The sequence below is a fragment of the Giraffa tippelskirchi genome, chromosome 6 (assembly GCF_054371585.1).
Source record: "Giraffa tippelskirchi isolate mGirTip1 chromosome 6, T2T-mGirTip1v1.2.pri, whole genome shotgun sequence".
Classification (NCBI taxonomy): Eukaryota; Metazoa; Chordata; class Mammalia; order Artiodactyla; family Giraffidae; genus Giraffa; species Giraffa tippelskirchi.
This window is the reverse complement of record NC_137280.1, coordinates 55,029,699-55,056,045: the sequence shown is the minus strand read 5'-3', so window position 1 is coordinate 55,056,045 and position 26,347 is coordinate 55,029,699. Positions and strand designations below refer to the sequence as shown.

At 42.9% G+C, this 26,347-nt stretch overlaps 1 protein-coding gene across 1 annotated transcript in view; it reads left to right on the top strand.

Moving 5' to 3' along the window:
* The first annotated feature begins 2,682 nt into the window (after positions 1-2,682).
* Positions 2,683-26,347, top strand: part of XKR4 (XK related 4) — a 299,743-nt gene continuing 276,078 nt past the window's right edge. Inside the window, exon 1 of the mRNA XM_081505109.1 lies at positions 2,683-3,476. Within this exon, the coding sequence (XP_081361235.1) occupies positions 2,683-3,476 (794 nt within the window). The remainder of the gene's footprint in view (positions 3,477-26,347) is intronic.

The following is a 26,347-nucleotide window of genomic DNA, read 5'->3' as shown; positions in this document are numbered from 1 at the left end:
AAATCCATGCATTCATTCAGCGAATGTTTATTGAGTGAATCGTCTGTGCAGACGCTATGCTAGAGGCAGAGAATACAACTGAATAAGAAACATCCCTTCTCTAGAGGACACTTGAGGCAGGTCCAGACCTTCAAACATCAGCTCCTCTGCTGGTTTTTCATACCTGGTGCAATGTAAGGCCTTGCACTTGACTTAGAATATACCTTATCCCTCAGGACCCAGTTACCTAAGAGATCATTCCTCTCCCCAGTGCTTTGGCACAAGGATCAGCTGTAGTGCCCTAGAGATGCACTCTTAAGATTTGGACCTTGGGGAAAAAGAACTGGGGTGTTTTAAAAAAATAAATAAATAAAAGGGATGGTCCTACTTCAAGAGGGTCTAATTTTTTAAAAAAATATTTATTTATTTGGCTGCACTGGATCTTAGTTGCCACAGGCAGGTTCTTCTTCGTGGTGTAGGGTCTTTTATTTTTTAATTGTTTTAGTTGCAGCATGCAAACTCTTAGTTGAGGCAGGTGGGATCTGGTTCCCTGAACCCTGAATTGGGAGCATGGAGTCTTAGCTACGGGACCACCAGGAAGTCTCCGAGAGGGACCAGTTTTAAAGTTAAAACATACCCTTTGCTTGGCCATCTAAATGGCTCCGTGGTCCTGCATTGACCCTCATTCCCCATTTGGCCATGCCTTGTGATAGAAATACTGGATTTGTACATGCCAGGTAATGTTTATGGGCTCTTGGGCCCAACACCCTCCTGCCAGACTGTCAGGCAAAGTTCACCATAAGGGGACCCGGGGCAGGCACCAGTCTATAAGAACAAAGGGCGAGGGTGGGCAAATCCCACTTTGATCAGGTTGGTGCTCAAATAGCAGATAACTGTAGCAGGAGACGTCTGGGGCGGCTGTTTCTACTTGCAGAGCAATGTGTGCACATCTCCTTCATAATGTTACCAATTAAGAACGGCGCACATACTAGTTCAGACTGAGCCTGGTGTCTGCAAGTTAGCGCGAGGGTGTGAGGTTTTGCCTCCAGATTTAGAAGACCACGCTGGTGCTCTTCGTGGCGGGGTAACACGTGTTGCCTCACTTCCCTCTGGGCTTAAAACATGTGAGTCACCGTATAATTTAAGAATTACAGTCCCCTTCTCTTACGTTTGCAAAAGTTAAGTGAGACGAATCAGACTAAGTTTTCTTATCAAAAAAGGGGCGCGGAACCCTACATCGACTGCATTTCCAAGAGTCTTTTCAATTTTCCTATTCTCTATATCTGTTAATGTAATAACATGGTGATCACAGATTTAATTTATTCCAGTCGTTTCTGGAGTGGCGGGACTACACAAGCCTGAAACTCCTGTCGCTTTAAGAGCAGGTAATTCTCCTCTGGACCGGGGAGGTGGCGTCAGCTCCGGGCTCCGCCACTCCTCTCCCGCGGGCAGGGCCCCGTTACCCACGGCTGCCGCCCCGCCCCTCCGCCCGCGGAGCCTGGAGCCGCCTCCAGGGGTGCGGCGCTTCCCACCTGCAGGAGGACGCGGCCAGGGACCGCCGCCTGGCCCGCCAGTCCACCGCTCCTCCCGGCTTGTTCGCTTCCCGGCTGCGGAGGGCGCGGAGGTACCGGCCGGGCGGCGCGGGCCTGGGCGGAGGAGGGCATCCGAGCCGCCTCCGCCTCTTCCCGAGCCTGGGCGCCCGGCCTCCCCGGAGAAGCCGGAGCCATCGGGCCGCGCGCTCCTTCCCCGAGGGGCTCCCTGCGGACCCGTCGGTCCTCCGCGCCTTCGCCGGCTCTCCCCGGCCGGGCACACCCACTGCCGCTGTCGGCTTTCGGGGCCTTGGTGTCCGAATCGAGCCCAGTCTCCCAACACTCGTCGTCCCCGGCTGCACACCCAGCCCTTCTCCAGATCTCCGTAGCTCAGAACAGAACACAAAGAGCCCCGCGCCGTGCCACACCCGCCGTCCCCACTCTCCGCCGACCTCCGCGCAGGCTGTACGCGGGGACCGCTCCTCTCTCCGCGACCTCCCGCCCCTCCCCGGGGTCGGTCAAATCCACCCCGCGGTCTCCGCAATCCCGTGAGCCGGGACCCTCGACCGTCTCTCTCCATCAATCCTCCGGGCCCCGGGGACTCGCCGCCCCCACCCCCATCCCCATCCCCATCCCGCCGCGCTTCCCGGCCGCGGCCCCTCCTCCGGGGCCCTCCTCCTCCCTCGCCCCTCCCGAGCAGCCGGGGCGGGAGCGGCGGCAGCTGGAAGAGAAGGATGAGGTCATCCTCTCGCTCGGAGTCAGCTGGTGGAGGCGAGGAAGCGGGAGGAGGGAGCGCGCGCGAGGGGAGGAGAGGAATGTGCAGGTCCGAGGAGCGCCGCGGCGGCCGCTGCTGCTCCTGCTGCTGGCGGCGGCGGCGGCTCGGGCGGCAGCCGCGGGGCCGGGACGGCGAGGGGCGCGGGCGGCGGGCCGGGGCGCGCGCCGGGCGCCGCGAGCAGCTTGGCTCCGCGCAGGCAGCCAGGCGGCGCTCCTGCCGGCTCCGGGCGCGCCGCTAGCCCGGCCCAGCGCCCAGCCCGGCGGGCGAGCCGGCGCAGGGGCAGGAGGAGGGGAGCCGCGCCGGGAGGGAAGCCGGGGCGCGGCGAGGAGGTGGCGGGAGGAGGAGACAGCGCGGAAAGGTGCCACATAAAGGAGGGCGCTCCTCCGCGCTGGAGGCATCATGGCCGCTAAGTCAGACGGGAGGCTGAAGATGAAGAAGGGCAGCGACGTGGCGTTCACCCCGCTGCAGAACTCGGACCACTCGGGCTCGGTGCAGGGACTGGCGCCCGGCCTGCCGTCGGGGTCGGGGGCCGAGGACGAGGAGGCAGCCGGGGGCGCCTGCTGCCCGGACGGCTCGCGCTGCTGCTGCTGCTGCTGCTGCGCCGGGAGCGGCGGTTCGGGCGGCGGCTCCGGGGGCCCGGGTGGCCCGGGCGGCGGCTCCGGGCCGGGCTCGGCGGCGCTGTGCCTGCGCCTGGGGCCGGAGCAGCGGCGCTACTCGCTGTGGGACTGCCTCTGGATCCTGGCGGCCGTGGCCGTGTACTTCGCGGACGTGGGCACGGACATCTGGCTCGCCGTGGACTACTACTTGCGCGGCCAGCGCTGGTGGTTCGGGCTCACGCTCTTCTTCGTGGTGCTCGGCTCGCTCTCGGTGCAGGTGTTCAGCTTCCGCTGGTTCGTGCACGATTTCAGCACCGAGGACAGCGCCGCGGCCGCCGCCGGCTGCGCGCAGCCGGGGGCTGAGGGCAAGACCGCGGTGGGCGGCGGGGCCGCGGCCGCGGAAGGCGAGGCTCGCCCCTCCACGCCGCAGAGGCAGGCGTCCAGCGCCGGCAAGGGCCACGTCGCCGCCACCAACAGCGGCAGCAACAGCAGTGGGGCCGCCCGGGCCGGTGGCAAACCCAGGTCTGCGTCCTGTTCCTTCTGCATCTGGCTCCTGCAGTCACTCACCCACATCTTGCAGCTTGGGCAGTTCTGGAGGTACCGTACCAGGGGTGGGGGGACGGGGACTGGCTGCCGCTACCACATGCCCACCGCTTTGCTTTTGACGAGACCCGTTTAGGGTTGCCTTGGTGGTAACCGTAGTTACACTCTTGCTGGGTTTTTTTGTTTTGTTTGTTTGTTTGTTTTTAAAACTGGGTTTTGCATTTTAAAATTTGCAATCAGAACCTAGGGTGGAGGGAAGTGGGAAGCAAGGGAAGGGCAACTAAGTGGCTTGAGCACCCCATCCCTTCCGTCTTCCCTCTGCTTCACTAGCTTCTCTCTCTATACACTACCACCCTCCCTCAACACCCCTCACACATTTTTAGAGATACTGTTTCATACTGTTTCAGTGAGGAGGAGAGGATTCCGACTACATCTTCTAAAAAAAAATTCCTGTTTAATTCTGTTGGATTTGAGATGTATGTTGCAATTTGGATGGCTTCTTTTGTTCCCTGAGAAGAATCTGCTGGTTCTAGTTAGATGGGAGTTGTTGCTGTTCAAAAGTAGCCACATTTTAATGATCACCGCTAGAGAAGTACTTCAAGTAGAGAGCTTAGTAGGGACACACTTGTCTCTTCTGGAGACTGTCTATATCTATATCTGTATTTATAACCATCTCCACATAGGAGCAAGTACACTTTATTGGACTGAGACTTATTCTAATGGTGCACTTCCTGATTATCTTGCAACATCTCCATATCTGATTTCTTGGAGAACTAAGAACCCTTGGAAATGGATGGTGCACCTTGTAAACTTTGATCAAACTTGGCATCTTCACTGACTTGCTTTTCTGCTTATCATCTGATATGCCAACTCTTTACACTTTACCCCTTCCACTTACAAACTGGAGTACAAATTAGAATATGGTTCCTTTGGGCAGAGGGAATCATCATTGGAGATGTCACTGCCTGGATTTAGGAATATAATGAAACAATCTGCTCAGGAACACGTTTCTCTGAAATTTGTATGTTTTTGATGGCTTTTTGAAGTGTTATTTTACAGCTACAAAAATTCTTGGTGTTGAAGAATTTAAATGCTAACATCCTAGTGTTTTGCTTTGGGGGCTTTTTCTCCCCTCCCCCCCTTTAAAAAAATTAAACAGCTTAGTAAGTATAAGTAAAATGAGGAAACTTCCTCACAAGTGCACTGGTATGGGGCTACATTCTGCTATGCTAGTGTCCTTTACGATTTCATTTGTAGTTATTTTTGTGAGTAAAGAAAAAAAAACCTACAAGTCATTAACTATGCTAAGTTATCCTGTGTGGAAACAACTCAGAGAATTTGTGGAACAGAACTGAAAATATCCCTTTTTTTATGGTGAACTGTATAGTGTTTTCATTGAGAAGAGCATGTATGATAATTTTTCAACCTTTTCCAGGACAATTGCTTTGTAAAGCAGGCTAAGCATTGCATAGATAGTGACCTTTCAAATTGAGAAACTTTTTCTTTTTCCAAGCAGATACTACCTGGAACAGTGCTATATGATTTGCAGTCAGACAAATTCGTGTTGGAAACCTCCATACTTTGGATTTAAAGGACTTTTTAGAAAGTCACTGAAATGTGATAACTGTTATTTCCCATGGTTGACTACTGCAAAGATAGCTTGGTGCCTTCAAGTCTGATGAAGAACTCAAATTCTTGATATAATTACTGAAATTGTTTAGTGGCTGGGATTCATAAGATTAGCAGTTTTAATCTGATAATGTGGTATTTGAAGCTTAACGTTCCGTTTGTTAACTTCTGCAAACTTCACGCAGGATTTGAAAATCACTCTCTTTTACCTTTAAAATTTCTAGATTTATGTAAAGAATACAAACACTTCTCAGTTCCATTAACTGAAGAACTATCTATGTTTCTTACCAACTGATACTTTATGAAAAATCAAGTATCAAATTCTAGTTGTTTTTACTGGACCTTCTGGACCAAACATTTTCCCAATTGAAAAATGATGTTGAATATCTCAGCACATAAAATGCAGAGAGTGAGAAATAATTAGGAAAAGAAAAGGGCCTCCCAGACACATCTCAGTGAGACCATAGCTACTCGGTCAACTGGCCATAAGCAAAGCTATGGGGAGTGGGGCAGAATGGGTAAGGTTCAATTCAGAAGGAAAATCACCGACTGTAAGACAAATGCATTAACCACCCCAACCCTTAGAGAAACTATGGGCACATAGGGTTCATTTTTGCTAAACATTTCTACAATGTTTTCTACAAAGGCTCAGAAGTTTATTCTGCTAACATGTGGTCATTTGGGAAGAAGTATACTGGAAATGTTTTTAGATATTTGTCTACTTATTCAGAATAATCATTTAATAATTCATATGTGAGTTGTCTAATCTTAACTGTTCTTGGATTCCGGTTAAAATATTTGGAGGACGGTAACTTGGGGTAACTTGGTGGAAGCATGATCTCAGACTCAACCTCATTTTCTCCTGATAATGTTAAAAGCAAAGCAAAAAAACAAAAAAAAAACAGAATCACAAACTTTAGCTTAATGTAGGAAATTAAAATAGGGTCAGAGAGTTCATGGAATTTAACACTCAGATGCATTCTGAATTGTTTCAACTTCTCTGGGTGTAGAATATTTGCATAGAACTTGATGGTATGGATGCATAACTGCTGAAGTGCAGTTCATCTCAGGTTGTTATATTAGACAATTATCTTTAATTGCCATGGTTCCTTAAATTAGGAGCATCTCTATGTTCTTTCTAGCTTCTATTTTCAGTGCATTTTACACAAAAGTTGCAGAAACACCAAGGTGTGAATGGTTCAAAGCTAAGAGGTCATTACTCCTATTTTAAACCTGCTACTTTCTAAGATCAATAAAATAGATTTTAGCTAGGTTGGTAACTGTCCATTGTATTTGCATGGAATTCAAGTTATTTTAGGTAAGGGCCAGATTCTAAAAGCTCTCTGTAGACAAAATCCTTTGAAAAACCATCAAAGTGTTTGCTTGTTCAGAAATAGCTATTTGAAACATTTTGGACAAGATTTGCATGTACTCATACATTTATTACAAATGCAACTGCTGAAAGCAATGATACATGTTCATTTTAATTAAAGTTTGCTAATGAGAAATTAATGGCAGCTTTTAAAGTCGCAGGAGTTGATACTGGGAAAGAACCATTGAAATAATGAAGTGAATTTTTGCTACCATGTGAAGAGAGCAATTGTGACTTTAAAGGACTGTGCCTGTGAATGAATGAGGAAGTACTTTTCTTTTGTGTTCATGTCATATGATCCCAGAAGCTACTAAGAGTGCAGCTCAACCTGTGGGAATCAGAAATGCCCAATCAGAACAGCTTTTAGTCCTCATGAGACCTGTGATCAGTTATATTGAGAAGTCTTCCTCCTTTAGAATTTATGACTTACTCTTAAAATTTGACCTGAATTTCTCCTACACATGTACATGTGTAGCTGCGTATGTATTTCATTGTTTTCTAGCAAATAGGCACGTTCCAAATGATAACTCAGTGGATGGTAGAATGGGGAATATTTTTACCATTTTGGTTTTTGTTTCTGAGTATCTCATCGTGCGGGTCACCTGATGGAAGAACAGCTTTCTTGGGTTTCTCATGCTTGATCCCCACCAGGTGTTGGCATGAGTTCCATGTTCAAGTTCATGGGAAAATGGTGGGTTAAACAGAATTAAGCAGATCTCTTCACAGTAGAACTTCTCTGAGCCTTTGCTTACTAAGCTGTTGTGAAATTGTCAATAACTTTTTAAAGGCACATCTATTAAATCCTTGTAATCATGTGGCGTACAGAGCTCTTTGTGAAACATTGTTCTGGCCAAACAAGAATCATATTAACAAGAGTTTTTACATGGTACTTTTTTCTTTTAAAATCTACAAATATTTTTGTACTCATCTTGTCTAATCATTAGTACCTCTATATATATTGGAGAAAACTGGCTCAGAGAGATTAACTAACTGGCACAAGATGACCCAGCTATTATGTGATGTATCTTGAAGTCAAAATCAGCCCTGTCTTACCCTAAAGTCTGTTCACTTCATGGTTCAGTTAGCTACCGCCAAATGCCAATTTGGATAATAAGGACAACAGTGTATAAAAATGACAGTCTGCCTTCACTAAGGTTGGCAAGGGCTTCCCAAGTGGCTTGGTGGGAAAGAATCTGCTTGCCAATGCAGAAGACGCAGGTTGTTCGATCCCTGGATCGGAAAGATCCCCCAAAGAAGGAAATGGCCACATATTCCAGTATTCTTGCCTGGAGAATCCCAAGGACAGAGGAGCCTGGTGGGCTACAGTCCATGGGGTTGCAAAGAGTTGAACACAACTTTGTGACTGAGCATGCGTGCACATGCGCGCACACACACACACACAAGGTTGGCAAAGTTCAAGAGAGAGTTAAGTTTAGACAAGTTGGGGTGTTTCCCTAATAACACACAGTGGTTCAATGGCAGAATAGAGGCTGGAGTGCAGAGTGTCTGCCCAGTGTTTCTCTTCTCACACCACTTGGACATGCTGAGGCTGTTGCACTAAAACCCAGCTGAGAAACATGATCTTGTAGTGGCATTCATGACTAAAAGGCATAATGTCTGTGAACAAGCGCAAAGTGCTTTGTCAATGATGAAAAGTTCTAGAGATAAGGAATGGGTAAGAAAGTAGCATATTGGGTACAGCTTCGACTACTGAAAAAGTACTTTATTGATTCTGAGTTAGTTCTGAATTCTGATGTAGGTCATGCAAGATTGGTGCCCTTTCCCGAGTTAATGGAATGGTCATTTCCCTTATGTCTGTGTTCTGTCTACTGCATATTAATTTCTCAATCTGTGTTGAGTACTTGCTGTATGCAAGGCACTATGCTAGTTACTTATCTCTCCAAAATGAACAAAATACACATCTTCTTTCAAGAAATCTACTGTCTGACTGAGGAAGATGGAATAGTAAACAGACAATTTCAATACAGGAAAATAAGCACTGATAGAAATAGGAAGCTCAATCCACTTTAGTGGTTCAAGTAAGACTCTGGTGCAGATGCTTGAGCAGAGGTTTTGGTGGGAAGATCTACTATCTGAATAAAGTGGGCTGTTGGCTGTGGAGTCTTGGATATAATTCTGTGTAAGGGCAGAGAGGCAAGAAATAACACGGCAGGTTAAGTGTGTTTTGAACAGAGAGTAATTGTGAGATAGTAGCTGGAGGTGAAGATAGTAGCTGGAGGCAAATATGGGCCAGACAATGAAATAAATTTAGTTTTTATTCTGAAGGCATTGAGAAACCATTGAAGGATTATAAGGGTGAGGACTGTTGAAAACTGTTCAAACCTTGTTTTATTCAAGGAGGGGCAAACAGTTGAAATGTTCAGAGGATATGTCATCAATTCCTCTGTAACTGGATTGTATCTCTTTCATTCATAAAAGTTCATTGATTTTAAAGGATTCAGTGTGGATGTAATTGGAGCAAGAGTTGTAATTTTCATGCAAGAGTTGTTTTTTCAGAAAAAAGGCTTGGCTGAAATTAACTGTATTTATACTAAAGTAAGTTCTTGGCAAAAGTTTGTTGTGTGTTACTTTTTAAATAGATTTTTCCTTAAGATACAGTGGGCTTCACCTTATTGAAATCCATAGAACATTGTTCATTATATTTGGAGAACACTTCAATTTTCAGGGAGTTTCCATGTTTTCTTTCTTATGTAATCCTCAGATTCATCTTTGAGGTAATACTTTCATTTTGCTTTCATTTTGCAATTTCAATGTAAAAATTGAGACAGAGTTTTGAATGTTCCCTCTTTAGGTCATGTAGCTCTGCACAGATCCTAGGCTAGAATTCAATATTGAGGTGGGAGAGATACAGAAAAATAAAAGACTACACAGATATAAATATCTTTGTAATAAATGCAAAAGTTGTAATTTTTCCATTCACTTGAGCTATACACTTACAAGGGTAAAAAAACATTATACTTATGAAATTGCAGTCTATTTTCACAGAGCAGTTGAAAGTAATATCTATACAAATGGGTGCTATCATTTTTGAACAGTGTCCACAATTCTTGGGTCAGTAACTTTGAAGGTCTTTCTTCAGTCATTTACAAAAAAATTCCTTAATGTTCGAATACCCAAACACATGACTTCTATTAAATATGTTCTTTATTTTTTACAGTTTGAATGGAACAGTGTACCTATGAGGTTAAATAGCACCAGCCACTGAATAACAGATAAATAGAATAATTTCCCTTTCTATGGAATCACGGGCTAACGTGATGAGCACATTTCTTTGACTTGGTTTAGAATTTGAACACATTCTAAGCTGATGGAAGCAAGACAAGGAATTAGAATTGGGTTTATTACTCTAACGCACTATCAAATAAAAGGTGCATTGTGGTACTAGTCATAAGAAAGTGCTTATCAGGTATAATCTTATAAAACAGTTGAAATATGTTGATAAATTTCAAGGGAAAAAACATTCAATAATTCTCAACAGGAAACGTTCTCTTGAATGGCATGTGTAATTCTGACCACCATACCATGTGACTCCCTTCCAGTTAGCATGTCTGGTCAGGAAGGCGAATGGTACAGTTACTCTAGTCACTGTGGGACTTAACTTGTATAGGAATACACGTCCAGCAAATATTTGCTCATCTGTGAATGAAGCCGAGGGGTTGTTATTTCTTCTTTGTAAGAGTGTAGCTGCACTTCCTGCCTTCTTGCTTCTGGGTTTCTAATGCTACAGTGAATCAGAAAAGGTGCAATGTAACAAATTGCCCAGCCCTTTTGTAGATTACCAGTGCTAGGGAAGTGGGGTTGAATTTGACAAAATGCTGGCTATCCTCTGATAAAGATGCAGCTAGAAGCCCATCTTCACTGTCCTGTTCTTGCTGATAGAAAAGTCAGACTGCGGACACTTTGGGATGGATATTTTTCACTTAATTCTTACCTACACTTGACCTTCTGAGGGTATGCTTTATACAGAATGATGTTTGGTATTTTTGGTGTCCCTGTTTGTCTACTCCAAGAAAGACTGTAGCTTCTACTATTATAGCCTCCACCACCATCATCACCGTAATTCTTACAACCATGAAATGTTGCTTCCATGTCCAGTATATGTACAGAACTCACATGATTACTGATTGCAAGGGGAAGAAAAGTTGGATTAAAATGGAAATGAATCAGTCCACGGATCCCCTAGAGGCAAGAGGTGGTCTGAGGACACCGTTAGATCTTTTCTAACCCTAAGATGAAGATGAAGGGAGAGGGCATAGTTAGAATATCAGTGATGGATCTTATTTGGAAGGGCAAGCTGCCTTTGGGGAATTGGACTAAATGGGCAGTCGGAAGAGATGATGGGGCCACTCAGTAGCTCAGACCCCAGGTGGTCACCTACTGTCCTGGGTTACATGGGACAGCACCTGCCAATGGCACCACTAGTTTACATCTTCCTTTGGTTTCCTCCTTCTGGGTCTTAGTTTTCTACTTGTATGATATGATTGGTCAAAAATAATATGGAGGGGAGAGGGGAGGGACACTCACGGGTGAGGGGATATACATACATAATATTGCTGATTCACTTTGCTGCACAGGAGAAATTAACACCGCATTGTAAAGCAATTATATTACAATAAAAGTAATATCTAAGATTCTTTTCATGTTTAAAACTCTGTCACTTTAAGTAACTTAAATGTGCATTAATTTTTTTAAACCCCATCCTTGAAAAGTAGAGAAGGAGGACAAAAAAGAAGCAAATGTAGAAAAAAGAATGGAAAGCCTATTGAGAATCCGTATCTTTGCCGTCCCCCTTGACTTCACACTCCTGCAGCACAAGAAAGTACAATATGGCTCACATTTTCATCAAAGTTCCATTAAACATACACTGAGCCTCAAAAACAGTGTTTTGGAAGTCTCCAAATGTGGTCCATATGCAGAAGTCTACTTTTTGTAGATATTAAACAGAAGTCTTTAAAAATTGGCCTTTATATTCTTTTGAAATATAGATCTTGCTCTATTATGGGCTTCCCAGATGATGCTAGTGGTAAAGAATCCACCTGCCAATGCAGGAGATGCAAGAGAAGCAGGTTCAATCCAGGGTTGCGAAGATCCCCTGGGGGAGAAAATGACACCTCACTCCAGTGTTCTTGCCAGAAAAATCCCACAGACAGAGGAGCCTAGTGGGCTACAGTCCATGGGGTCGCAAAGAGTCAGACATGACTGAATATACACCCTCTTATTATAAATTCTTTTTTGCTTATCCAGTCCCAGAGTATATGCACCAGAACATGTGTTCTCAGGTCATCACTATGGTGTTGTTTAAGTGGGTCAAAGGGGACCTGCAAGGGGCTTTCCACAGTTGACAATATTCACATCCGAAACCCAGGAACTGGTATTACTTAGCACATGGAGAGAGAATCTTAAGCTTAATTGTATAATGCAACTTATTTTGTATCATTTCCAACTTTTCTAATGAAATTAAACCATTTTCATTAAAGCCCATATCTAAGTATTTGAAGCTGACGTTCAAAGTGTTCCATATCACCGATTCTAAGAGATGTGCCATATAGACTTGGGAAGCCAGAATTCCTTCTGTGTTTCATGCGGTGAGGTCCACACAGCTGGAGGGCTGCGATTAGCAAATAGGAACAATGCTTCACAGGCTTAAAAAGAACTGTCCATTATATCAACGAGAAGGCTGTTGTCAGAACTAGATTTGCTTTTAAATTAAAAGCTTGTCCTGGGTTACACTGTCACTGATTTAATATGCTGGAAATTGAATTAAACTTTATACAAAGAGACTGTATCCAGGCCCGCAGCTGATGAAAAACAGGCCTGTATTCCATTCTGCTCAAAGCAGAGATCCACCCTTTAACCCTTCCCAGCTGGGGATCACCTGGATCTTTAGGATGCTACAGATCTGTCATGACACTGCAGTTTTCAACCTCACGACATTTCAGATTTTTACATTAAAAAATTTTTTTCTTAAGCATCTGTTTAAAAATTTTCTGAAGTATGTCAAACTGTTTTCTCCTTTTCATGATTCATAAGTAGACTGAATCAGTTCTACTTCTTTTGCTTAATTTATGTACATGCCCTGTTTTCGTGTCAGGGGAAGCTTTCTACATAAACAGAGCAGTGGGCAGTGTGTGGGTGGGTGAGGATTAGTCAATCAAAAGCAAGCATATATAGAAAAAGTAGGCTCTACAGTGAATATGAGTCTAAAAAGCCTTAAGATGACTTTGATTTGACTTCCCATCAAGTATATTATTTAAGAAGGATAAAGTCACCTTTCTGAACCCCTAGCTTCGGAGATTTCATCCGTGTAAATAGCACTCTGATTTTTCTTTCTGCTGCTCAGATAATGATTATGAATAAAGATTTCAGTTTTGAACTGAATTCTCTACTTTTCTGGTCTTTTTTCAGTAGCAGAGAGTCAATACTCAACACAAAGGCAGCCATTGTGGCAGTAACAGTAACAAAATGGTCCCTCATCACTTCCATCACTAGTTCATGGCATAATCACTGCATCAATGTAACAGTAACAAGGAAGAAATGATCCTTTATGAAAGCAAGGGAAAGGATTTGGAAAGGCTTCTTTCCTCTTGATAGAGTCTTCAGCTCATTACTGTTTTACTAAAGTAAAATGAATAACAATCATTTTTTAAAATGTAGGTTAATTCTCGAAGACTCTCCAAAGTGAGCTTTAGTACTTGAGTCTGTTATTATCACATAAATTAGGAAGGATATCCCATAGGTTTCAGATTTCCAGGGGATGTTCTACCATTAAGAATGACAGTCACAGATATCCTATGGGATTTTCCTGATTTGATTGGTGATGATTGGGTTTGAAAATTTTGAGTTCTAAGTGATATAACAACATCCCAGTGAAAGCCTAAGTGTTAGTTGTGTTCCTACTTCTGAAAAGTAAATCATTACAATAACTTAAGGATATACTAATATCTGGGCTTCCCAGGTGGCACAGTGGTAAAGAATCCACCTGCCAATGCAGGAGGCACAAGAGACACAGATTCGATCCCTGGATTGGGAAGATCCTCTGGAGAAGGAAATGGCAACCCACTCCAGTATTCTTGCCTGGAAAATTCCATGGACAGAGGCACCCGGCGGTTATAGTCCATGGGGTCACAAAGAGTCAGACAATACTGAGCTACTGAGCACACACATGCTAATACCTATCTTTATCATTTATATGTGGAATCTAAAATATGAAATGAATAAACTTATTTACAAAACAGAAACAAACATAGAAAGCAAACTTATAGTTACCAAAGGGGAAAGGGGAGAGGCATAAATTAGGGATTTGGCATTAGAAGATGCAAACGACTACATATAAAAAAGATAAACAACAAAGTCCTCCTGTATAGCACAGGAAACTATATTAAATGTCCTGTAATAAACCATAAATATATTTATATGTATAACTGAATTGTTTTGCTGTATACCAAAACTAACACAGCATTGTAAATCAACTGTTTCAATAAAAACTGGATAAATAAAATACCAGAATAAAATGAATAAGAGGGAGGAAACTTTAAGTTTTTATTAAGGAAGTACGTTCAAATTCTCTGGAAACTGTTATTCACCCCTTTCTCTGATCTGCTAATAGAAGTAGGGGAATGTTTTCAGTAGAGTATGCATTGATTAGTTACAGGAAGAAAAATATAGCTATGAGAGAAATGAATGAAAATGGAGAATTTTATTCTCCATTAAAAATTCATCCTCAGATTGTAGGAGTGGGAAAATTTCACTGACCCAATATACAATATCACAGCAATACAATATACAAAATACAATATACAATATCACAGCAAAGCTTCACCAGCCAGGCCAAGCTTCCTTTAAATGAATTTGTTCTAGGAGCCAAGAAGGCAAAAGCTCCAGCTGGGATATGCTTAGGTTTATGAGATCAACTTGAGACTGAGAGCACCAACAGGGTCTGCAGTCTGAGCGACTTTGACCTGAGTCCTGGATTATCACACAGGTCAGAAGTTGGCTAGAAGTGAGCTCACAGAGGGCCAAGGCCTGGGCAGGTCCTCACAACAGGGAACATATTAGCAACCTGAGAATCTAAGGACCAAAACATACTTGATAATAGTAAAGGGAGGTGAGACTCTGAGGTCAAGGTCATCACACAAGCTAACCATGACAGCTGGGCTTCAAAGAATAAAACTGAAGGACATCCCATCAGTGGGTATCAGGGATAGTGGATTGGGATGTCAGGTTCTGGGCATCTCTCCTCAGCTTTTAGTCTGATGGAGCCTCTTCATCCACACAGGAAAGAGGAATCAAGGGAGGGAAAAAGGAGATGAATTGGGAACCCAGCCAGACAAGACCAGATCCTAGCTAGAAGTTAGAAGGGTATATTATATTCAGCAAATGATGTGGAAAGGCTTCTGAGGACCAAGCTCACTACGACCCATGAGGCCCCCAGGCAGGCTATATCATGGGAAGAAATGTGATGATGGTCAGCCTGATATCCTGCCTTACTATTTGTCTTCCTAAGTGAACACTATAGCATCAACAATATGACAAAATATGTCAGTGCCTGTGTTGTGGGATAAGCAATGAGAATGGCACCTTATAAAATGTACATTTGTGTAGATGTGTGATCAGTTTCCTTATTGCCCTTTAAACAAAATAGTAAAAGATGACCTTCCCAGAAAGTCTTCTTTTCCAAGCAATGGTTTTCTGATTTCCCTTTCGAACAACAACTGGTGTTGCTAGGCTGTCATTTCTGTTGCCAGTGTTCCCTCCCCATCTCTATGCCAGGATGTGATTGTTTCGTTCAGTGTTCTTAAGTGTTTCTGTGGAGAGTTACTAAGTTAATTTCTCTCAGTCTGCTTTATCAGTAGGCATGGTCACCCTGCCAGGCTCTAGACCTGCATGTCTTTCCAACATAGTAGCCATTACCTACTATTGCCTACACATGACCGTCAATATGTAGTTATTCCCAAAAGAGGTATGCTGTCAGTGTTAAATATACAGGAAGTTTTGAGCACTTAGTGTGAAAAAAAAGGATGATAACTATCTCATTAATAACTTTCATATGGATTACATATTGAGCTGATAACATTTTGGATATGTTGGGTTAAATAAAATATATCGCTAAAATTAACTTCACCTGTGGCCTTTTTTATTTTTTAAATGTGACTACAAGAAAATTAAAATTACAGACCTGACCTGCATTGTGTTTCTATTGGATAGAGCTGCTGTAGATGATGCGAGAGCTCATTCTTGCAGAGTGAGAAGAGAATAAATCCAAAATACGAAGATAAGAATTTGCTAGAAGTCACCAGGGAAATTATTAGAATTTACAGAAGTTGCCACCTGATGCAAAGACCTGAGTCATTGGAAAAGACCCTGATGCTGGGAAAGATTGAGGGCAGGAGGAGAAGGGAGTGACAGAGGATGAGGTGGTTGGATGGCATCATCAACTCAATGGACATGGGTTTGAGCAAACTCTAGGAGATAGTGGAGGACAGAGGAGCCTGGCAGGCTGCAGTCCATGGGGTCACAAAGAGTGGGACATGACTTAGTGACTGAACAACAACAACAACAACCAGGGAAAAGACAGTGACTATTTCACCGGTAAGGCAGGTTGACTTAATGGGTTTTGCAAATAAGCTTGCCTGCTGGTGAAAACTGGCTCTTTAGGAGATAAAGCCATAATGTAGGTTCAGCCCCATGGTTTTCCCTGCTTTCTGCCTTGTTTAAATCCCAGCAACCTGCTGTTCTTCTTTGATATTTTAATAAATAGTATTTGATGATGACAATAAGGACTAAATCTTTGTAAGTGCCATGGTAGTTGGATTGCCCAGAAAATTCATTCAGGTTTTTCATGACATCATATGGGAAAACTTGAATGAACTCTTTGGCCAACTCAACACCTTGCCAAGCACATCCATGCCTATTTACCACCCAGTCTTCTCACCAGCTTCTCAAGGCAGGAATTATGATCGTTTCCATGTGAACATGAACCCACTAAGGTTCAGAGAAGCAAGGGATTTGCCCGAGGTCACACAGTTCCCCAGCAGCAAGTGCCTGTGCTCACGTTCTCAACTTCAGCTTCTGAATGCTTGTCCCACTATATCTTATAAGATCAATCCAAGAGAATTGCTTGGAGAAGCATTTCCTGACCTTTCAGACTAGCAACTGTGCTGAAAACTGCAGTGAACTCAACTGTACTGTGACATCAGTGGGAATTAGTTCAGGTCAACAGTGGGATTTTCCTCTGAGGTCAGATTTGAGTCTTGACTTGACTGAGAACTCCTCAACTACAAAGCAGTGGGTTGGGGATTACATCAGGTCATTTCCAAAATCCCTCCCAGCTCTATAGTTCTATGAAATATGGTATCTAAATGAAGCATCTCAATGCTTTATACACCTTATTAAATATCCACATGGGGAACAATATGCATGTTTTATTAACATGGGCTAGGTTTCTGATAAACTACTCCTAGGATTAGTATTTCACACCAAACTGCAAACACAGAGACTGAGGATCTGTTTTATCCAAGATGGGTCACTTTCATTTGATATCTACTGGTAAGAAACACATTGTTTCCATTGGGAAATGAGTGACACTAAAGAAGACTAAGCAGGCTGCAGTCCCATGTGAATAGTCTGCAATTAACCTGTATTTTTATCCTCATTGTGCATGCAGTCATGCTTTGCATATGCCAGCATTCTACCCCACATATGTTCATAAATTATGAATTCAACTACAACCGCACAAGGCAAGCCTCGCTATCAGTCACGTCTCTCTCTCTGAGACCAGCAGGATTTACATCTGTGTGACACAATTTCAAAATCGGCTCCTAAGACCTGTCTCAGAGGACCAACTCTGGCATATGCAAGTGCTCAAAAATTCACTCTCAAATGCACACAATTCAAAATTTTCAGAATCAGACACAGCTAGTCTTTGAAAAAGCAATTCCAAATATTCATTTCTAAGTATCAAAAACATTCTCAAAAGATGCCCCCCGCCCAAGTGGATATGACTTGCTTTGGAAGGGCTTGCCAACTGCAATCTGCTCGCTATTATTTGTATTATTTGGTGACATTCCATGAAAAATACACAATGTCATGCTTCTTTTTAGTTCAATGGCATCTTTGGAAAGCATAGTTTTTCCACAGAGAATAATTTTCAAGTATGCTTCTAATATTCATGACATTAAGTGAGTTCTGACTTACTTTTTTATTTCTTTAATCCCAAGCAGTATGTTCTAAGAATCATGCGTATCTATTGTTGTTCAGTTGCTAACTCATGTCTGACTCTTTGCAGCCCCATGGACTGCAACACATCAGGCTCCTCCCGTATCTCCCAGAGTTTGCTAAAACTCATGTCCATTGTGTCAGTGATGCCATCCAACCATATCATTCTCTGCTTCCCCCTTCTCCTCTTGCCCTCAGGATTTCCCAGCCTCAGGGTTTTTTCCACATCTATATATATGTGTATAGATACATATCTATGCTATACTTATTTTCCCTATGATTTTCCCCCTCATATACTCCTAATCAAGAAAACAAAGTCTGTCACTGTTTCCATTGTTTCCACATCTATTTGCCATGAAGTGATAGGACCAGATGCCATGATCTTAGTTTTTTGAAGGTTGAGTTTTAAGCCAGGTTTTCATTCTTCTCTTTCACTTTCATCAAGAGACTCTTTAGGTCCTCTTTGCTTTCTGCCATAAGGGTGGTGTCATCTGCATATCTGGGGTTAATGATATTTCTCCCGGCAATCTTGATTCTAGCTTGTGCTTCATCCAGCCCAGCATTTTGCATGATGTACTCTGCATATAAGCTAAATAAGCAGGATGACAATATACAGCCTTGACGTACTCCTTTCCCAGTTTGGAACCAGTCCATTGTTCCATGTCCAGTTTTAACTGCTGCTTCTTGACCTGCACACAGATTTCTCAGGAGGCAGGTAAGGTGGTCTAGTATTCCCCTCTCTTTACAAATTTTCCGCAGTTTGTTGTGATTCACACAGTCAAAGGCTTTAATGTAGTCAATGAAGCAGAAGTAGATGTTTTTCTAGAATTCTCTTGCCTTTTCTATGATCAAATGGATGTTGGCAATTTGATCTCTGGTTCCTCTGCCTTTTCTAAATCCAGCTTCAACATCTGGAAGTTCACAGTTCATGTACTGTTGAAGCATGGCTTGGAGAATTTTGAGCAATACTTTGCTAGCGTGTGAGATGAGTGCAATTATGTGGTAGTTTTAACATTCTTTGGCATTGCCTTCCTTTGAGATTGGAATAAACTGACCTTTTCCAGTCCTGTGGCCACTGCTGAGCTGTCCAAATTTGCTGGCATATTGAGTGCAGCAGTTTCACAGCATCATCTTAGGATTTGAAATGGCTCAGCTGGAATTCCATCACCCCCACTACCTTTGTTCGTAGTGATGTTTTCTAAGGCCCACTTGACTTCACACTCCAGGATGTCTGGCTCTAGGTGAGTGATTATACTATTGTGGTTATCTGGGTCATTAAGATCTTTTTTGTATAGTTCTTCTGTTTCTGCTTGCCACCTCTTCTTAATATCTTCTGCTTCTGTTAGATCCATACTCTTTCTGTCCTTTATTGTACCCATCTATGCATGAAATGTTCCCTTGGTGTCTCTAATGTTCCTGAAGAGACCTCTAGTCTTTCCCATTCTATTGTTTTCCTCTATTTCTTTGCATTGATCACTTAGGAAGGCTTTCTTATCTCTCCTTGCTATCCTTTGGAACTCTGCATTCAGATGAATATATCTTTCCTTTTCTCCTTTGCTTTTCGCTTTAGTTTCTTGGGCTCCAAAATCACTGCAGATGGTGACTGCACCCATGAAATTAAAAGACATTTGCTCCTTGGAAGAAAAGCTATGACCAACCTAGAGAGCACATTAAAAAGCAGAGACATTACTTTGCCAACAAAGGTCTGTCTAGTCAAAGCTGTGGTTTTTCCAGTAGTCATGTATGAATGTGAGTTGGATCATAAAGAAAGCTGAGTGCTGAAGAATTGAGGCTTTTGAACTGTGTGTTGAAGAATACTCTTGTGAGTCCCTTGGACTGCAAGATCAAACCAGTCAATCCTAAATTAAATCAGTCCTGAATATTCATTGGAAGGACTGATGCTGAAGCTGAAGCTCCAATACGTTGGCCACCTGATGGGAAGAGCTGACTCATTAGAAAAGACCCTGATGCTGGGAAAGACTGAAGACAGGAGAAGGGGACGATAGAGAATGAGATGGTTGGATGGCATCACCGACTTGATGAACATGAGTTTGTACAAACTCTGGGAGATGGTGAAGGCCAGGGAATCCTGGTATGCTGCAGTCCATGCAGTCGCCAAAAGTTGGACACGACTGGGCAATGGAACTGAACTGGTACTCCTAGTCATGCTGTTATGTAGGTGAAGATATGCTGGAAAGAACAGACATGATGTAATTAAACTGAGATAGTCTGGAGTGAAACTCCTTCATTTAATCATTCAGTAAACATTTCTTAACCATTCACCCTGGGTAGGCTCTGGGCACCCCAAGATGAATGGAACACACTCCCTGATCTCAAGGAGTTCACTGTCTGGCAAGAGACTGTCTCATTTATACCTGTTTACACTTCAGAGAGTCATGCAGCATTGACAATGGTAGGAACAGGATTGTTGGGGAGAACTGTGTGGTGGGGAGATGAGGGACCTGTCCAGAAGATTCCATGAAGGAGTAACATTTGAATGGAACCGTTGACTGAAAAACAATACATGCAACTTTTTCAGTGGGAACTTTTAGAACTTAATTCCAGGAGGCATCATCTCAAGTAACCTTGAGAGTACTACTCTGACGAGGCGAGGGGAGGAGCCAGTACATATAGAAGTTATGTTAATAAAGGACAACTAATCTGAACATCAAGAGATTTTTGTTAATTAAAACCAGACGTGTCAAATTAAGGAATTTAATGCTTGTCTACGTATGGGAAGATGCAAGGGTCTGGGCTCACTGAAATCATTCCTTTGATATGCACCTCAGTTATTTGGGGCCAGTATCCTGTTTTCACGTCCTGAGCGTCCCTCGCGGGGAATGGCTGCCGTCTGATGGCTGCTAGATGGCAGCTGTTCTTCTGCTTCCTGGGTTCCCACAGGGCTCTCTGGCTGCATTTGCTGATGGCTGTGACATCCTTCTTTACTGACATGGCAGGAAGTGTTCCATTTCTCAGAACCTGGGAGAGTTCCAGGCAGAAACCAAAGAAGGGACAAAGGCATTTCATGCCCTGTTTGTAAAGAACTGAAATGGAAAGCAGGAGGGAAAGAAAGTTAGTGGATGAGTTGTGAGCTTGGGGCTGATCGAGCTAGGGCCTTGGGTACGTTCCTAAGGAATCCGGACTCTATTCTATTGGTGAACAGAGGCTCCAGGGACACATTTAGATATTAATACGTATTTTCAAACAGGTACCTTTCAGCAGTGGGAAATATTGAATTGCAGTCTGAAAATAGTGGAGAAGGAAGTTGCCTGCACCCTTCAGAGGCAGAGAAAAGAAAATGTGAGCAAGGGGTGGACTTGAAAAATATACAGAACTTTAAGATGCAATGGAATGAGTGAGTGAAATGAATGCACAGAAGGGCGTGTCAAATCTCACTGAAGATTCCGATAGTACTTAATGAGCTATCGGAAAAGGCATAAACATAAACAGAGTTAAATAAAGATGCTCTGTAATGTATGCTAGGCAATTAAAAAAGATTTACCAGAGTAAAGCTAAATACAGTATCCTGGATAATTAATGGGCTAGTGACAACTCAGTAATGACTACCCTGAACGTCTACAATAGTGCATTAACATATGTGCATGTCAGGAGGATGGTTTGCTTTTACAGTCAACACCCAACCCCTCAATTGGGCGATTTCTCCACAGACATTAATTAGGGATTCCCGGTAATAGAGCCAGCTTGTAACCAAGAAGAGTTAATTTTAAATTTACACTGGATCTACTTCTGTGAATTTAACCCTTGTTTGTTATCACGAACATACATAATGGCCGGCTTCAGGGCGATAACCTAAACCACTCACCTGTGAAGGACTCTAAGGAAATGAATCTTACACATCCCCAGCCTGAGGCTCGCCATTCTGGGGGACATCTGCAAGGACTGAATTGTCTTTTTACTTTGTTTCCTCACCCCTCGCCATTCTGGGGGACATCTGCAATGTCTTTACTTTCTTTCCTCACCCCTCCACCCCTGATCCGTGAAAGAACCTGGCATTCAGACCCTGATAAGATGATTATTTTGAGGCACTAGCCTGCCGTCTTCTCGGTCAGCTAGTTCCCTGATTAAAGTCTCTTCCTTGCCTCAAAACCTCATCTCTCGTTTTCATTGGCCTGTGGTGTGGCAGTAAGAGTGAGCTTGGACTCGATAACATGCTGACTAACCCCCAACTAAGGTTAGTCATGATCAAAAACCCAAGATCACAGCATCCAGTCCCATGAATTCATGACAAACAGGTACAGAAACAATGGAAACAGTGAGAGCCTTTATTTTCTTGGGCTCCAAAATCACTGCAGATGGTGACTGCAGCCATGAAATTAAAAGACACTTGCTCCTTGGAAGGAAAGCTATGACAAACCTAGATAGCACATTAAAAAGCAGAGACATTACTTTGCCAACAAATGTCCATCTAGTCAAAGCTATGGTTTTTCCAGTACAGATGTGAGAATAGGGCCATAAAGAAGGCTGAGCACCAAATATTTGGTGCTTTCCAACTGTGGTATTGGAGAAGACTCTTGAGAGTCCCTTGGACAGCAAGGAGATCAAACCAGTCCATCCTAAAGTAAATCAACCCTAAATATTCAATCGAAGGACTAATGCTGAAGCTGAAGCTCTAATACTTTGGCCACCTGATGAAGAGCCAACTCACTGGAAAAGGCTCTGATGTTGGGAAAGACTGAAGGCAGGAGGAGAAGGATGAGGATGAGATGGTTGGATGGCATCACTGACTCCATGGTCATGAATTTGAGCAAACTCAAGGAGATAGTGAAGGATGGGGAAGACTGCCATGTGGCAGTCCATGGGGTCACAAAGAGTCAAACACCACTGAGCGACTGAAGAACAACCTCCAAGTAGCGGTGAGTGGCTGCTAGTCGTTCTTGGGCTTCTGGTTGAGCCTAAAAGAAGTTTGATTGTAAATGTAAATTCATTTCTCCCTCTCCTTGACTCTCTCGGCTCTGGGAGCTATGTTAGCTTTTAGTGTGATTTCCCTTTCTTACTCTAGGAAATGAACTTCTATTCTATTTGTGGGTAGGTGTGCCATACCTGAGACAGACCTCCATAGGTGATGGAGCCTTCCCTGAATGGGCCAGGCCATTCAAGCCATTAGGATGTGGTGGATATTCCACCTGGATACTTAGCTCAGTAAAGATTCCTCAGAGGATGGTTCTTTTGAGACCCAGTTGACCTCTTTTATTTCAATAAATCCTCATTTATCACCCGTTAAAAATTTCTTAAATTTTAGTTTTTAATTCATAGTCTTTTTTTCCAAGCAGTTTTAGGTTTACAGAAAAAAATTGGAATTAACATATTCTCCCTTCACCTTCAGGTTCCTCTGTGACCAACATCTTCTGTTAGTGTGGTACATTTATACAATTGATGGACCAACATTGATAGATTAGCCGACTGAAAAAAAAAAAAAGCACAATATGAGAGTTCTGTTTTACTTCGCAGGAGTTTTTAGGACTTCAAGCCCAGGAGGCTGCATCTTGAGTAACTCTGAGGAAACTGCTCCAATCATGCAAGGGGAGATTTAAGATATATAGGAGTTTTGCAACAGAGGGCATGTAGAAGGAACAAAAGATTACTGTTAATAAAAGGAAGCTAGATATCTGAAGTTAAAGAATTTAGCACTTTTCTTTGTATGGGAGGATGCAAGAATTTGGGCTCACTGAAATCATTCCTTTGATATGCACCTTAGCTATCTGAGGCCAGTGTATTGTGTTTTCACATCCTGAGTTCCCTCAGGGCTCACCAGCTTACCATCATCGCTGATGACTGTGACATCCTTTGCTTACTGGTACAGCAGGAAATACTCCACTTCTCATTATTGTTAACTAAAATCCATAGTTTAGAATTTACTCTTTGTGTTGTAAATTTTATCAATTCTGACAACTGTATAATGACTTCTATGCAATATGATACAGAATAGTTTTGTTAGGTAGTTAGAATAGGAAAAAGGAGTCCAGAATGGTGGTGGCTAAAAGACAAGAAAGGGAAAAGCCCGCGAAAATAGAACAAAGGAAGGTCCAAGGACTGGAGTGAGGACCTCAGGTAGAACAAACAGCACTCCTGGCTGACCTAATTTACATAGAGCAGGCCCAGGGGGAGGAGAAAAAACACATAAAAAGAGGAGCCAAATGGCCAGGATCTCTCTCTCTCTCTCTCTCTCTCTCTCTCTCTCCCCCCCTCCCTCTTCCTCTTCTCTTCGAGTCTTTTGGGTCGTCATGCCCTCACACCCTCATGCTTGAAGGATTCAAGGATGTATTTTCCTTTATTTTCTAAATAAAGCTGAGCTGTAACATGGAGCTGAGACACTGGTCTGTCCAAGAGCTGTAACACTGGTCAGTCGCTTCAAATTTTTGTTGTGATGAGACAGAACTGACGAAATTACACACTCCCCTGACAATTTACTGCCCTAAAAATCCCATGTTCCACCTATTTCTCCTTGCCTCCCCCCGAACCCCAGCAACCACTGATCTTTTTACCATCGCCATAGTTTTGCCTTTCCCAGAATGTCACGTTGTTGGAATCATAGGGTATGCTGCCTGTTCAGATTGGCTTCTTACACTTAGTGATGTGCATTTAGGGTTTCTCTGTATGCATTTGTGGCTTGATAACTCATTTCTTCTTAGTGCTGAATAGTATTCCAGTGTATGGGTTCACCACAGTTTATTCATCCTTTCACCTACTGAAGGACATCGTGGTTGCTTCCAAGTTTTGACAATTATGAATGAAGCTTCCATAAACATTTGTATTCAGGTTTTGTGTAGATACAATAGTTTTCAACTCATTTGGGTTAATACCAAGGGGCACCATTGCTTTGTCTTATAGGAAGAATGGGCTTCTTTGGTGGCTCAGGCGGTAAAGAATCTGCCTGCAATGTGGAAAACCTGGGTTTGATCCTTGGATTGGGAAGATCCCCTGGAGGAGGGCATGGCAACCCAGTCCAGTATTCTTGCCTAAAGAAACCCATAGACAGAGAAGCCTGGCGAGTTACAGCCCATGGGGTCACAAAGAGTTGGACATGGCTGAGTGACTAAGCACATAGGAAGAATATGTTTAGTTTTATAAGAAACTATCAAACTGCCTTCTAAAGTGTCTGTACCATTTTACATTCCCACACTTAATGACTTCTGAATGTGCCAAATGCCCCTTGTTTGCTGTTGTTGTTTGGTCACTAAGTCGTGTCTGGCTCTTTGCGACCCCATGGACTGCAGCATGCCAGGCTTCCCTGTTCTTCACTATTGCCCAGGGTTTGCTCAAACTCATGTCCATTGAGTCAGTGATGCCACTCCACCGTCTTGTCCTCTGTCACCCCCTTCTCCTCCTGCCCTCAATCTTTCCCAGGGGCAGGGTCTTTTCCAGTAAGTCATCTCTTTGCATCAGGTGGCCAAAGTGTTGGAGCTTCAGCATCAGTCCTTCCAATGAATATTCAGGGTTGATTTCCCTTAGCCTTTTTTGAGAGTACAAAATTAGTGAGTCAGGGCACAAGATGCTTTTCTCAAAAGAGTTTCAATACCATGAACTTATTCAAGTTACAAGTTCTAAATTTAAAATTTTGGAGTGACTTTGCTGGTTGAGATCTAGGCTTTATAGTATAGATCATATAATTATTCTTAAATCAAAAATGGGTAAAATAATAAAAATTTAAATTACTATAAAATATTAGTTGTTCCAGTGATGTATTTGAGTAGTTGTACGAAATTATTATGCTAGCTACCTAGACATTGAGTTCTGGTACTAACTCTGGTTTCATATGGATGTAAGAAAAACTATTGGAGCAAAATCAGTCTTTTTAAAATGTAAATTTGAGATTAGTGATCTTCATGGATTTATAAAGTTGCTTGGTAATTTTTCCTTTAAAAATGTAATCATGGGATAAATAATGTCTATTCTTCAGAAAAAATGCGCAGCACACATACACAGCCTCACACACACATGCACGCACACACAGCACTCCCCCCTGCCCCCCCCCACACAGCCCCTGTCTGTCCTACACACCTCTGAAATACTTTGGAGTTTTGCCAGAGACTTGAATCATTGCCCTGGGTAGTGGCAGCCTGATTGACTCATGCCAGCTCAGCTTGGGCTTTGCTTCCAATGGACTTGAATGGAAATCATACACAGGTGAATAGCAATAAAGGCCTTGTCCAAACCTTTGTTTGGATTGTGATAGTGTTAGTGAAGATTGAACTGAATTATGTTTATAATTCTTGAAAACAGATAATGAATTAAAAATTTTGTTCTCATCTGTTGGACTAAAGGAACAAAAAAAGATGAGTGTGTTAATCCTTTTTAGCCTAAATTATATAATCAGGTAATTTTGTTTCCTTTGTTCTATATAGAAATGATTTGAGTATCCATGTCAAATATCTTTGTTTTCTGCATATGTATGCATTTCAATCCAAGCCCCACATGTATCTCCATATTTCCAACTTTTTTGGTTTTAAAAGTGTATGCAAATATTTGTGAAGCTGAAATTTTTACATGGTGTGAGACAACATTTCTAGTAAGGCTCTCTGGCTGAGAAGGCCAGTAAAACTTTACTAATTTCATGAAACAGAATCTGTCATTCTCTCTAAGACCCCAGCTTTGAAAGGAATTGAGATGTTTGCTTCTCTATCATGAAGATAAATGTATGTCTGTTGATTGCAATGGGAGGATTTGTGAA